The sequence below is a fragment of the Mus musculus genome, chromosome 2 (genome assembly GCF_000001635.26).
Source record: "Mus musculus strain C57BL/6J chromosome 2, GRCm38.p6 C57BL/6J".
In the NCBI taxonomy this organism is placed as follows: Eukaryota; Metazoa; Chordata; class Mammalia; order Rodentia; family Muridae; genus Mus; species Mus musculus.
This window is the reverse complement of record NC_000068.7, coordinates 34513030-34527872: the sequence shown is the minus strand read 5'-3', so window position 1 is coordinate 34527872 and position 14843 is coordinate 34513030. Positions and strand designations below refer to the sequence as shown.

Here is a 14843-nt window from a genome sequence, read left to right as displayed (position 1 = left end):
TCTCCTAGATTCCAAAGTGTTTTTAACTCTTTTGTTGCTTAGATTGGAGGCTGGGGTACTCAGGGCAAGAAGAAACTTCCGGAGAGCAGTTCATCTCCCAGACGGGAGTCAATGACCAACCTGTGGAAGAGTTTTACAAATACCCTGGCTCACAGGTCCTTTCTAAAGATATCCTGAAAATGCCGTGGTTTCAGTTTCCAGAGGTGGGATAAAGCTGCCAGGAACAGTGCTCTGTTCTCTGGTCCTGACCAGTTCACAACAGCATGGAGATGCACTGCTCTGGTTGCCACCTGCTCTAGCCCCCTTCCATGTGATCATTCCCCAGTACTTCAAAGTAGAAAATGAAAATAGATGAGCAAGAAAAAGCGTTGCAATAATTGCAGAGGCTCTGGGTATCATTTTATCCACAAAGGGAGCTGACACTAGTGTGAATGCCAGTTTGTTTCCCCTTGCACTGATAGAATTTTTTGAAAGATCAAAGCACATTGTGCAAGCATGCAATGTTTGACATTGGACAAAGTACTTTTTTTTCAAAACAGACATTTTCCAAAAACATAACTCGCTAGACTAATGGGCAGTGAGAAGCCAAAATGACTGCCCTCCGCCTTCTCCTTGTGTATCTTTGCCAGAGTCCTTGGGACTTGCCAAATCTGGTCATGCCTGCTTAGCTTGCTCGACTGATTGTGCCAGAAAAGAAAATAAGACACAGATGTATTTGAGCTCTTTGAGATGCCAGTAAGAGAGACAGCTAATGGCTTCATTTCGACCCTCCCCTTCCAGCTGGGCACAGGTGGGGATAATGAGGTCCCTCTCCCTAATCAAACTCAATTATTTACTACTCTATATAACCGCAAAGACATTCACATTCCGTTCAGAATATAAAACACACTGTGGGCTACTTCCAACCACTGCCACTGAGTATTTATAACAAACTCAAGTGCCTAACAGTTTGCCTTGGCAGGAGTTTAAGTGTGTAAAGTTTTGCAAACTGTTTCTGTTCAAATATGTCCTGCTGAAATGGGGTCCCAGGCGGGGTTCCATAACTGTCAGGTCAGTGAACTGTGTAACATGTGAGAACGTATTCACCATGCAGTGCAGACAGGATCTGGAAATCAAATGCTCCGTTCCACTGCAACCTTCTGAAGCATCACGGTTGTTTCAGCAGCAAGACTGACACTGTATTAATAAACATTACGAGTCACTAGCCTGACATGTACACAGCAGCAGCTGACAGACTCCACCGTAAGCCAAGGGAGAGTAGAGGAAATCAAAACGAGACCCAGGAGCCGAACACAGCCAAGGGGGCTGCAGCATAGAATAAACCGTACTAACTCAGAGTGTGAGAGGCCCAAACTTTTAGGAGGCACAGTAACTACAGTAACGGCTGGTATGATTTTTGGATACTGAAGTAAATTGATGACTATCTAAAATATGTGTTTCGGTTGTATGAATAAAGCATACCCTGGCACACTTTCTATAGACGGGACATCCCAGTGAACAAAGCATACATACTTGGTTTGTCTGACCTTTAAATTCTTAGAACTATGTAATTCTTTCCATCTTTATTAATTGTTCCAGTATTTCTGTCACTATAAACAGACACAAAGAAAAATCTTTTCTTTCCTCCAGACAATAGCCTTTGCCAAAAAGGAAATCAAGTCAGATTTACAAATACAAAATTAAACAAGCTGCATATGTTCCATTTCCATATATGAGGACAATCTGGACAATGAGGATGTTTGCTAACACAACAGAATGGAAAGAAACACCACGCAGTTGGTCAGGGTAATTCATCCCCAGATTGCCAGGCTTGAAACACACATCTTGTTTTTTTATTTGCTCTACCCTTTCCAAACTCTTTGCTCTTGCTCTGACCCCCAGCTTAAGGTTTTAAAAATGAGCTGCTTGTAAGGAATAAAGGCAGAAAGTAAATAAATGAAAAGTGTTTGCCTTTTCTCCTCCTCCGATTTCTATTTTATAGACCACAAGGCAACACCACTTAAAAGCAGAAGCGGCTTCTAGTCAATGATGCCCTTTTTGATAAAGGATTGGTCATTTGGGGTATATTTTAGAGATAGCATCAGAGAGGTAAGTTAAAAATTACAGGCTTTTAAAAGTTCTCACATAAAAAAGATGAGGGAACCCTGGGCATGCCTCTTTAAAAAGTTGCTCACCATTCCCTTTGTGCAGAGTCTAGGCAGCCTTAGGGTACCCTGTGGGCCATGTTCTCTGTCCAAGGCAGTACAGTTTCCTACCTTCTACTTGATGGCTCTTCATCCACACAGCAGAACAGTAGCTAGATTCCATTAGCTTGCAATCTTTTTTTTTTTTTTTTTAAATCTTTTCCCCTGTTTTTTTTTTTTTTTTTTTTTAAGATTTATTTATTTATTTATTTATTGTAAGTACACTGTAGCTGTCCTCAGACACTCCAGAAGAGGGAGTCAGATCTCGTTACGGATGGTTGTGAGCCACCATGTGGTTGCTGGGATTTGAACTCCTGACCTTTGGAAGAGCAGTCGGGTGCTCTTACCCACTGAGCCATCTCACCAGCCCTAGCTTGCAATCTTATGTTCCTTTATTATATTAAACATTGTAAGGAAAACACAAAGGAAGGTAATGTAAGTGCTCTGACTGACAGGGTCTGACCTGGGTTCTGTTTCATTAGCCTAGATGTCTGTTCCCTTGGAGCCCTTCTTCCTCACTCTGTAGCAAGGTCTGCTTTGCCACTGCCTTTTGTGAGCTCAATTCTCTCCATGAGTTCTGGATGAATGAGCACAGTGTTGGAGGTGGGTAGAAGCAGGCAGATGAGGCAGGTCCCTTTCTTATACTACCACCTGGCTTGGTCACTGCTAGCAAGGAGCACTTCTCTAGATGCTGGGCACCATTTGAGATCCAGCTCTTCATCTGGTTTTGGACATCAGACAAAAAGCATCCTGGGGCTATATTTTCAGCTAGTAGTAGTTACCTAGAAGGCATACAGTTCTGGGTTTGACATCTAGCACTATACAAATCAGGCATGTTGTGGATTAAGAGTTCAAAGTTCCTTTGGCTACTTACCAAGTTCCAGGCCAGCCTTATATAAAAAAGAACCCGTTTCAAGAAACAATCAACTTCTCCTGCTTTTCCTACCCACTTCCTCCCTCCTCCTTCCCATCTACTACTTCTTCCCACGGTTCTAGTATGTCCACCTATACTCAGAGCTTCTTCAAAAGTAGTTAAGGTAAGCGGTTGCGGTTCAGGGAACACACCCAGTCTGTCTTAAATCAATCAGAAGCAACAGGTAGTTTAGAAGTTGATCCACCCATGGGCTGGGAAGGCAAGGTGTGTTTCCTTAGCAGTTTCTAATTTTCAAATTAGTAGAGAACTCTAGTCTCCCTCAAACAGCAGCTCTATGTCTTGGGATATGTCTTTGGCTTACTGGATTTGGGGGAGACTGAGGCTTCACTTACAAGGCGTATTAGAAGGCATCCAACTCCACATTCATTTCCACAGAACATTTTTTCCAGCAGGGATCCACTTAAGTTTTTTTTTTTTTCTTCAAATAAATGAAGTCTATTTTACTACTGATAATCTCTGGTTTACTCAATAGGTTTATTTCTTTTCATTTCTGTCTGATGAGGGAAGAAAATGATAAAAATAGAATGTAAATAATTATAAAATCTAATAATTCATAATTTATGCAGAATAAAATGAAAGGAACTTAAAATTAAATCTCTCTTCCACCTAATATTAATCTGCATAGTATCATTTTCTTAGGTTCATAGGCCCCTCCTTCCAGGAGTAACTATTAAATTTATAAGCTGAGTTTTAAAAGTTAAGAATTTTATTTTAGCTGGGTGTGGTAGCACATGCCTTTAGTCCCAGCACTCAGGAGGCAGAGGCAGTCGAATTTCTGAGTTCAAGGCCAGCCTGGTCTACAAAGTGAGTTCCAGAATAGCCAGAGCTATACAGAGAAACCCTGTCTCAAGAAAAAAAGAAGATTTTTATTTTAGCTCAGTGAAAATCATAGACACATACAAGAATCATATATATGTATATGGAGACCTATATGTGGTTAGATTAAAAGAAAAATTAATGTATAAATATGTTCATATCACTCTACACACACTATATACATATATGTATATATATCTCTGTGTGTATATATATATTATCTCTGTGTATATATATATATTATCTCTGTGTATATATATATATATATATTATAAATAAGCATATGCTTAGATCATCACCAATTCTCATTCCATGGCTTTCTCACTCCACCCAGCTGGCCCTCATTGGACAGAAGTAAAAGAAAAGCAGCCTGTTAGAAAGAAGCAGCGGCTGACAAACAAACCCTAGCCATGCCTACTACCTCTGCAATGCCTATGGCAACCAATACCCTAATGGAGCATTGCTACGAAAACCACACGACACATAGCCTTCACAGGAGGTCTGGCAATGTTTGGGATAAGCTGGTGAGATGTGGGGGCTTCACATTGCAGCAGCTAGAGCTATTTAACACTAATGGAGAAGAAAGGTCAAATTCATTATGCAAACTTTGCTAAACAGAAAGATGGTGTGAGAACACAGAGCACACAAGGTACTTTACTGGAGCCGGCTGACCCCTAAAAAAGGTGCATCCTTTGGTGTTGGAATCATGGGTGCCCAGGTATCACTCAGGAGGAGGGCCCACCTTTTTTGCAGCCCAATCAGCAAAAGCAGGAACCATAGCTACCCTGGCTTATGGGATGGGAGAAGGTGACCAGAGGACCAGCTCTGCTCTGGATACAGAAGTTTCAGTTTTACAATAGAAAAGTCCTGGGCAAAACAGTAGCAACAAGTATGATGGGACAAAGCAAATAAGAATTTTCTAGTAGAGAATACTTACATTTGAAGACTACATTATAAATCAATTAAAACAATGTGCTGGTAATTAAAAATCCCATTCATTCTTTAAAAGGAAAATAATATGGCAATGACATTTCCATGAAAGTGAAAAATCAAGAGTCAAGTTGACAAGTAAAACAATTAAACTCTCACTAAACCCAACGTCAATTTATTTTTAGCAAAAAACTGGTATCAAGATTGTAAAATTTACCTCAAAGCCCTGACTCCACAGTGACACACCTCCTCCAAAAAGGCCACATCTCCCAGTAGTGCCACTCCCTGGGCCAAGCATATTCAAATCACCATACTATCGTTTACTTGTATTTAATGACATACTTTAGGTTTATAAAAATGAGAAATTTATAGCTAATACATTATAGAATTTTATAGCCAAAGTTTTATATTTGTATGTATTCAAGTAGTCCTATATTAAAAACCAATTTGGAGAAAGTAAGGCTGAACAATGAGCCTAAGTTTATGAAAATTTTGTACTTATGTTTAAGATTATTTCTGTTATCTGGAGTTAATAGGAGATAAAATAAGATAAGCAAAATTGCCAAGGTCACACGGCAAGTTGCTAGTAAGACTTGAACCCAAGTCCGCCAAGGTTCACAGCCTGTGCTTGATCTCATTGGGAGGTAAAAGTGAGCTTCCTGTACTCAAAGTGCAGTACAGTCGTGAAGGCTACGCAAGATAGGACACAGTGCTTGCCACCGGTCCCACTGGCAGCCCCAGACCTGAAGACTCACCTATAGCTTCTCCACAAAGTTCTCCACTGGGTGCTGAGGGCACAGAAACTTACTTTTCTGTCCAGCCTTCAGGGAGCTTATACAAGGTCTTGCCTTTTGCATTATCCTATCTAATGATACTGCTATTGTTTCAGTCTGGTATTCTGGCTCTTGCTGTCTATGTGTCTCTCTCCCATGATGTTTCTTAGCCATCTCCAAGGAAGTCTACTCCTACAAACTCTAATTAGAAATTCTACCATGCCTCAATGTCTGTCCACCACCTGCCCACATCCAGTGACAATTACTTCCATTAGGCCTTTTCAGGCAGTAAAATACTAACTAGGGGACAGGGAGGCAGAAAAATGTACTGAAGCAAACTTAGCAATTCAAGAACAATCTAGGGGCTGTGTAGGTGCCAGAGGTCCAGAGGATCCAGCTCTCCCTCTCTAAGGGCTGTTTTAATAAATCACAACAGGAACAGCAGCTAGCACAAAAGGTAACGCTTACCCACACCAGACATAGTTCCAAGCTTTCTATCTAATACCTACTACTGACCTGCAAGGTTGATAGCATTTATCACCATGTAACTAAGCCAGAAAAACTTATGGAATCCACCAGGATCAAACACATCAGTAAGGACAAGGTCAGGCTGGGAGCAGACTGGCTCCAAGGCCTTGATGACCTTTCCTGAATTGAGTAGTGGCTTGAAGGTCAGCCCTCAAAGAATGGGATCTCCCTGACAGGTAAGACCACACCAGTAGCCCTCCCTGACCATCACCCTTCATATGACATAGAGTCACGTGTAGGCTTGGGAACAGTGTTGTGCAGCCTTGGTTCTCACAGCTCCACATTGATCATAATAAAAACAGGGGCACGCCTTTAATCCCAGCACTCGGGAGGCAGAGGCAGTCGAATTTCTGAGTTCGAGGCCAGCCTGGTCTACAGAGTGAGTTCCAGGACAGCCAGGGCTACACAGAGAAACCCTGTCTCAAAGAAAAAAAAAAAAGGCAGTTTTCACAGTTGGCTCCTTAGTTTACTACTTACTGTCAAGCCTATTTTCCTAACACCTTCAGCTCAGGGTTTTTCCTGCTAGAGGAGACAGAGGTGGGAGGAAGAAAGGAAGGAAACAAAAAGGAGGAGCTAAGCTCTTCTCCCTTTGCTGACACAAACAAGACATGTCTCTGAAGACTCCTAACTAAAGGTCTCCCAGGCTTAGAATGTGGACCAGATAGGCAGGTGGGAGGCCACTCAGCCCAATACACACACAGAGTAAATAGTCTGCACTATTTCATCAGACACCTGAGAAAAAAGGCAGTTTCTTGATGCTTTTCTTCTAAGTTGGTACATCTTTCAGAAGGCTGCTTGAAAATGAAGTCAGAATTTGGGCTGAGGAATAAGTCAGTAGTGGAACACTCACCTCACATATTGTCCTGAGTTCAGGTCTCAGCACAAATATTAATTTGTACGCACTGACTAACAACCCTGCTTACTTAAAGGCAATGACCCTAAGAAGTACTTCAACAGGACACAGGAATCCAGAAGACTGTCGTTACTTAAGAAAATCCAAACCCAGCAGATAGCCCAGTACTCTGTGCACCTCATGTGTTCATGCTTAGGTGCTTAACACATTTATGGTTTTGGTCTTGTTGTTTTTCGTTTTTTTAACAACTGTGTTCTTATTAGGTAGTGATCTTCATGAGAAAATAAGATTTTTCTCTGCCTAGAAGATGTCTCCATCTAGATTTCTGGCACAAAGTAACTATAGATTACAGGAATTAAGAGTATTGAAACACGTAACACTATTACAGTGTTAGGCAAATATAATGTAACACACAAATGAAATTGTAATTGCTATATCCTTGGAAATGGTTACAGGAATCAGACAGCCTGAGGAGCTGTTCCATGTGTGAAATGCCTGCCGCTGGACACAGTGGTGCACATCTGGGGTGGGGGTGAGGACATGGACCAACACAGGCAGATCCTGAGAGCTCTCTGGCCAGCCTACCTAGACAAAAAATTTTAAGGGCCAGGTTTTTTGAGATATTGTCTAAGCCTAAGGTGGAAAAGCAACTGAAAAAGGTACTGGCCTCTGGTTTCACCTGTGTATGTATGCATGGGTCCATGTGAGGGTTATCTCAGTTTTATTAGGAAGGCAGAATCACTTCATAACTTTTAAATTATTTTAAAAACTATGTAATTTAAAATTATTCTAGGTGTTCTGTAAAGCTGTTGTTTTTGCACCTCAGAAATGAAAATGGGAGGGAAAATAATGCTCTTTTGTAGATCAAATCTGACTTGAGAGCAGACATGAGGCAGCCACTGGTGAGGCTGGAGAGGCTGCTCCCAGCTCACCCCTGGCACCTGAGTCTATTCCTGCTCAAGGGGAGAAAGACCTAGAATTCTCACACATCGCATGCTGCACAATCCAATCTTCCTAAGTCTCAGACAAAGGAGTCTGTCTGAAAGGGACAGGAGGAGCTCCTTCAGCGCAATCTCTCATGAGGACTACGAGAGTTTGCTGGTTTCAAACAGCAGGGGGTGCCAAAGGGATCACTATTAATCCCAGGAGATAGCCAGGAGAGGGAGATTAGAGGTGTAGGTTAGCCTCACTTAGGTTAGGCTCACCCGCAGCTGCACGGGTCCCACCTGCAGGCCTTAGCATTCCTCAATGGAAAGTGGAAGCAACAATTCAGAGCTGAATGAGCTGCTGCTGCAGATGATGCGCAGACATCTTAGCAACACCACTGTCTGCTACAAATAGTGCAGACTCCTGAGGCAGCAATACTTAGACTCATTGCTGCTCTGAATCAACAGGCTTTAAGAGCGATGGTTGGAACCCCTCTTGGGTCTTGTTAGGCAATCTATTAATAAAGGTAGATATAACATTACATATAGAGTTATTTAATGATCTGTTGATTTTCAATATAAGAGAGTCTTTTTATATTCCAATGAATTTTATTTTATGTACGTACACATACTTTTCTGAGAATGATGTTTTAAGGCTTTCCCAGATTGACAGAAGCACAGAGCAGGCAGAGTCTAATGGAAGGCAACAGAGGAAAAACAAAGAGAGTCTGAACCAGTTGGAGAGAAAAGTATTTTAAGTCACAATAGAAAAATGGCCACAATATGCATTTTCATTTAGGCTGGTGTCCTTGATTAGAAAGGGGCAAACCCAGATACTCCTTCCCAGGCTCCTAGTCACCACTGCTCACAGAGGTGACATCTGTAGACATGCTGTTCCCAGATCTATCACAGGCTGCACATGTCCTGCACATGTCCTAGGTACAGAAGCACAAAACAGCAATGCACATGTTCCCAAATTGTTCTGCAAGTAACCAGGTGAGCAGATGTTCCAGGTAACACACATAATTCCCCTGATAAACAAGGCTAGAAGGTCAGGTGACACACCAAGGAAGTACTCACATTCGAACAAAGAGCGACTCTTTGGAGGTCAGACCAGGAGAGGAGTATTTTTCAACCAGGGCCAAAGTACTGAAGCCAAACTTATGAATGGGCTCATTGGAATCCAGTGGCGGAAAATCCGTGTCGACCTCCCCATCATCCTCAGCAATATGCAGGCAGTAGGCACTGACATTGTCACTGAAAACAAAACCATAAAGGCAAGTGAGTGCTGCAGGAAGGGACATGTAACCAGACAGTATGGCCCAGCCAGCACATCAACCCTGCTGTTCTCTACCCTCAGTCCAGGATATGCTGAGCATCCCTAACACTTGTTAAAAAGACAAAAGTATCTTTTTCACACGTGTCATTTCTCTAACATTCACTGGACACTTATTAGAGATAAGACCTAGAACTAAGTCCTTGAGATGAAAAGTGAGATTTAATGTTGGCTCAAAGGAAGCTCATAATACAGAGGGGGAGTAAGCACTCCAGTACAGCACTACAGAATACACTGGCAAACAAAGGGAAAGGACTGCTGGAGAGGCCCTGATGCACACCCAGGGAAGCCTGGTAACTAAGACTAGCCGCAGACTTCCTTCCTTAAAAAGTAGCTGCTTCTTTGGGTAAGATCTGATTCCAAACACCATAGAACCTTAGCTGAATAAAAGCAAATGGCATGATTTACCCTGGTGCTCATACCTGGTCCTTGGACCACTTCTGGACACGTTCTGTTTCTCTATCATGTCCAGCCAGAAGTCTTGACCTTTTAGAATCAACAAACACCTTTCCCCTTGAGGGACAATAAAAAGGCAATTTATACATACTGATAGGACACTAACACAATTTACAAGTTAAAATTAGGGCTAGCTATAGTTGGTAGAGTGCTCATCGAGTATGTATAAAGTCCTGTGTCTAATCCTCAGCACTGCATAAATCAGATGTGGAGGATTTTAATCCCAGCACTTAGAAGGTAGAGGTAGAAGGATGACAAGTTCAAGGTTATCCTTGGCTACATAGCTAGCAGGCCTGGGATACACAAGACCTGTGACTGTGTAAATAAATGAATGCTGAAACCACTGGTGTGCTCCAGAGAGGGCTGGGAAATCACAAGCCTGCTAGCATGAAGGCAGGCAGCTTCAGAAGTATAATCTAATAGTTCAAAAGGCAGGAGAACTCTAAATTCTGCAGCTCAAATTTGGAATTTTAATTATGTGATTGATGCTTTAATTAATTAATTCCAAAGTGTATGCTAATTGTTTAATTGGTTGCTTGATCTATATAGATCATTTTTTGAATTAAATGAGTTGATTTACAAAGTTTATTGATTGGATGTGACAATGAATTATTGCACTGACTACCTGATTTGCAATTTTCCCAGTTAATTCACAATCTTTAGCTGCAACTCTGTGTACCGAGAGAGCCTAATTCAGGGAATCTACACTCAGTGTTTCTGTCAAGGCTGGGAAGTATTTATTGTATAAAACAGGTAATAGGGACAGATGAAAATTAATGGAAACATAAATCTGCTAAGTGGATTGATAACTTTACATTGTCACTTTACATTACATGTGTTTGCAATGTTGGTAAGAAAAAAGTTCCTGTCTGAGTGTGGGAACTCCTAGATTTTTACAGCAATCTGTCTATCACAAAGTGTGTGCAGAAATAGATGCTCTTTAGAGGCAAAAATGGCATGGGAGACCCAAGTTAAATTATCAGCTCCATGGCTCTTGGGCTACATGAGTTCAGAATAAGCATCAATAGTCCTATTTTCCATTTCTACATCCATAACAAGGTCCTAATGTCCTAATTCAGGATTAGATTCAGTGATGTATATAGATCCTATAGCAAGCACACAGAATCTAAAGATGAGATGACTATAGTAAGGTCAGATGGGAACCAGCTTAACGATGTACAGAGTAGCAACAGGGCAGCTCATTCTGGGCAGGTCTCTCTCTGAGTTTAATGGGGCTGCTATGCTGCAGTCTTGGGGCTGCTGTAGCTCTAGGGTTTTATAAGCAGGGCAGATGGGATAGGACAAGCAAGAGACAGCACAGATTATTTTTTGCCATGCAAATCAATCTGAGAGATGTCTGATTCCCCAATACCACAGAAGTTCAAGGTATCAAGGCAGAAAGCCCAATGCTAATATCAGAAGAATCCTGCTTTGATTGTCATGGGACACTCCTGAGTCCCCACAAAAACAAATTCAATGAATACCAGAAGCTAAGGTCTGAGAGTAAACCAAAGGGTATGGCTCACCAATCCTGAAATACAAACTAGCAAGTAACTCATTCAAAAGTATCTACACTGTGTTTACTCTGTCCATCCTAAGGAGGACTCCTCTTGTATGGCACAAGTGAGGGCATGAGCAGAGTTTAGCAGCAAACAAGGTTCTAAGCCTTCAACTAAAAATCTAAGGAGATCGTAACTAAACATTCCACTCTACTACCCGCTGGTTGGTTCCCTTGTGCCTCCACAAAGAAATCATCCTCTGACAGAAGTTACTGTTGTTTTCTCTCTTGTGGAGCTGCTTAGGATGCCTCCTGAAGAGCTCCTAAGGCACAACAATGTCACTAGCGATACACACTGGGCATTGTGTACCACACTCTGGGTAAACTGGCTTTGACACAGCCACCAAGAAAAATTTCATATCTCACAGTAGGATCAGTCAGTGTTTCTATTTTAAATACTAGGAAACTGAGGCTGACTGAGGCAAAGTGGCTTGTTTAACATTGGATGGCACATAAATTTCAGAGCTGACATTCAAACCCAGGCAACCAAGAATCCCTTGACCCCCACCAGTCCTGGGGCCAAAGCCATGCTGTCAAGATTTCTCAAGGTGATTAGTTGGTGTCTGAGAAGGAACCATGACACGTTAATTTTTGTTGTTCTTTTTAATGAGGAACTTGGAGAGATTTATGTGACCCTCCTCACATCTACAACTGGGGAAAGGAGACACAGAGAAGGAAGCCTGTGATGAGCTGGTTCATAGACATAGAGGGTGGAGAGGACTAAGGCTTTGTCACCTCTGTTCCGCAACTCATTGATCAAAGCAGAAACTGGTGGTATTTTGAAATGGGAGGGGAAAGAAAGCAGCTGTGGTCCCTGCTAAAGGCGTCTACAGATCCCACAGGCCCTCTCTTGGGGCTCCATCTGAATGGCCGACACCTGCTCTTCATGATGACTAACCAAATCTCTCTGAGCTCCACCTTGCCCGAGAATGGGTTTTTTGATTTCTGTACAATCATTTGATCTCTGTCAGAATCCAAGTACATCTACTTTCTGGCATCTGGTCACTATTTCTAACCTTCTGTGGCCGCACAGCTCCTTTTCCCTACTCATGCATCTACACTCCCAAAGAACATGCGCTCTTCATGCTTACTGAAGAGGAAAAGGGCTGGCACTTAGAAGTACTTAACAAATATTTGTTAAATGAGCAAGTACATGAATAAGTAGATGGACTCACTCTGAACAAAAGTAAGATAATATAAATGAGGTATGTGTTAACTAGAAGAGGGGTGAAGCTATCAGCTGATCTTGTAGGGAGCTCTGGGCATTATACACGCCAGAGACCGCAGCTTCAGATAAGGGAGAAAGCAGCACAAGTCAAGGTGAAAGGATATTTTTTCAGGCAGGGTCTCAAGCAACCCAGGCTGGCCTTAAACTTTCGATATAGCCAAAGCTGGGCTTAAGCTCCCACCTCTCCTTGCTTCTGCAACCAGAGTGCTGACATTGCAAGCACATGTACCACCACGCATGGATTCTTAAGTAGAGGACGGCACTTCAAGATATGAGTACCAACATCCCATTTTTTTGATGGATTAAAAACAGTATAATGATTGCAACTATATAAACAATTGAGTAGTGTTCACAAAGACTATAAACTGTACAAAGGGTCTTCAAAGGCTATGGAAACATTTGTCATGTGGAGTTTTTCTTTCTACCTTCTGTACTTTCCAAATGTCCTATTCTCCTTTTCATTTTCTTATAAGAGAGTTAGGAAAAGTCTGCAGCAAGTTACCTTCCTAACCTCCAACTTCCAGTGCTGCAGCCGCATGTGTGCCTTACTATTTCTCAGCACAGCCGCAGGTTCTAAGAGCTCACTACACGATCAAACTCTGCAATTACAAAGGAAATAATCCTATCTGCTGCACAAGGGTCTTATAAAGATTAAATTACTTTATTCATTGTAGTGTCTAGCATGAAAAAGGATTCTCATTTTGCAAGATTTCTTCAACAAGTCTTATTCTTCTGGTTACAACAAGGCACAGAAAGCAAGGAGGCAGTCAAGTCTACATTCCTGTCTGACTGGTACCTGAGGATAGATAATCCAGACTAACAAGCAGGAAGAGAGAAACAAGAGACTGAGTTCTAACAATGGGTAGGCCTGGGAGAAGAGACAGCCAATTGGCAAGAGGATGGGGCTTTGAACCCTGAGCAGGAGTAAAAATGGAGCCTGTGGGCAGAGCCTTTGGGCAGAAGAGATGGAGACATGCAAGCAAACCTTCAGTGAATATAGCAATTTGGTTTCACTTATCTATGTATCAATAATTGATGACAATTCAATTTTTCTCCATTGGGAAAAATGTATTTCACTGAGTGACCAATATTCCTTTCTGTTCAAAGGCTGGCTTGACTTTTATGAGTGACAGAAGCTTGCAGCCTATATACAGATTAACATTTAATTCATACATGAAAATTCAGGAGTGTTCCAGGAAACACCCCAGATTTTTCCCTGATTTTATCTGGTATGCTCATAAAAATTCAGGTTTTTTTTTGGAAATGCAGGGAAAAATCCTTTGCAGTATGATAACCACAGACAAATGCTTACAGCTTGGTTTTGTTTTTACACAGTATTTTGAAATGTCCAGAGCTTTCAGTACCAGGGTCCTGTTGGTTACTGGCCAATCAATATCAAGAGTCTGCTGGGCATTGGTAAGGGGGAAGCGGGAGGTTACTGAGAGGACTGTAACTCAGGCTGATCTCTGAAGTCAGAGGGAAAAAATTAAGACCATCAAATTTTCTATTGCTCCAAAACCCACACAAAATGAATGGTAAGAATGCTAAATATTATTGTAAGGTTCAAAGCACAGCAATCTCACACAGAAGTGGCTCTAAGTTCCCCAGGATAGCAACTCCAGAGAGAAAACACCTGCTGGCTGCTATCTTTCCTCTGCCCTGGGGGCTTCTGTCTCTTCAAACCCAAGGGCCTTCTTGTGCAGACGGCTTTGCTCCACCATGAGAGGGTCCCCATTCTTGTTTGCATACCATACCATGTTCCTGTACAGAGCTCTGTTGTCTTGCACATGTTTATAATTGTATTAACATCCTTATTTGCTAATTCTATCATTTCTGCTCACATAAGTCCTGTGTACAGTTTTGAATTAGTCTTTCAAATAAATTTACAGAAACGGCAGGATTCTGAATCTCACAAACACATAGTCTATTATAAACTTTTCCTGTAGACATTTTTTCAATCCCACTACCAGCAGGACATTTCAGAAACATAAATGTGGAATTGTCACCTCCTGCATAAAGCCTTTCCCTACCTTTAGAACCTGTCTTCTACAGGAACATGTCTTCCACTGTGCTCTGCTGCCTTCAGTTCCAGAGCGCATACCCTGGGCTCAGCCAAACCTTCTGCTAGCAGTTCCCTCAGCAGGTGATATGTCAGCTTCATCTCTGTGTGGTCCCTCAGCCTGAAGGCACCATGTTCTTAGATGGTCAAGTCACTATAATTTAGCTCAAACTTCATCACTGCTGGCAAATCTTCCCTGACTGCCTCCTACCCCAGTGCAGTACAGAGCACTAGAAAGGCTTATTCCCATGTCCCTGGAACAC

General features: G+C 42.0%; 1 protein-coding gene across 30 annotated transcripts in view; it reads right to left on the bottom strand.

Annotated features, from left to right (window-relative positions):
* Nucleotides 1–14843, bottom strand: part of Mapkap1 (mitogen-activated protein kinase associated protein 1) — a 218188-nt gene that overhangs the window by 97086 nt on the left and 106259 nt on the right. For 24 of the 30 annotated variants that reach the window (NM_001290625.1, XM_030249988.1, XM_030249984.1 and 21 more), the window contains one exon: nucleotides 9024–9200. The exons of the other annotated variants lie outside the window; for them this stretch is intronic. In NM_001290625.1, the coding sequence (NP_001277554.1) occupies nucleotides 9024–9200 (177 nt within the window). The remainder of the gene's footprint in view (nucleotides 1–9023; nucleotides 9201–14843) is intronic. 30 annotated transcript variants of the gene reach the window in all.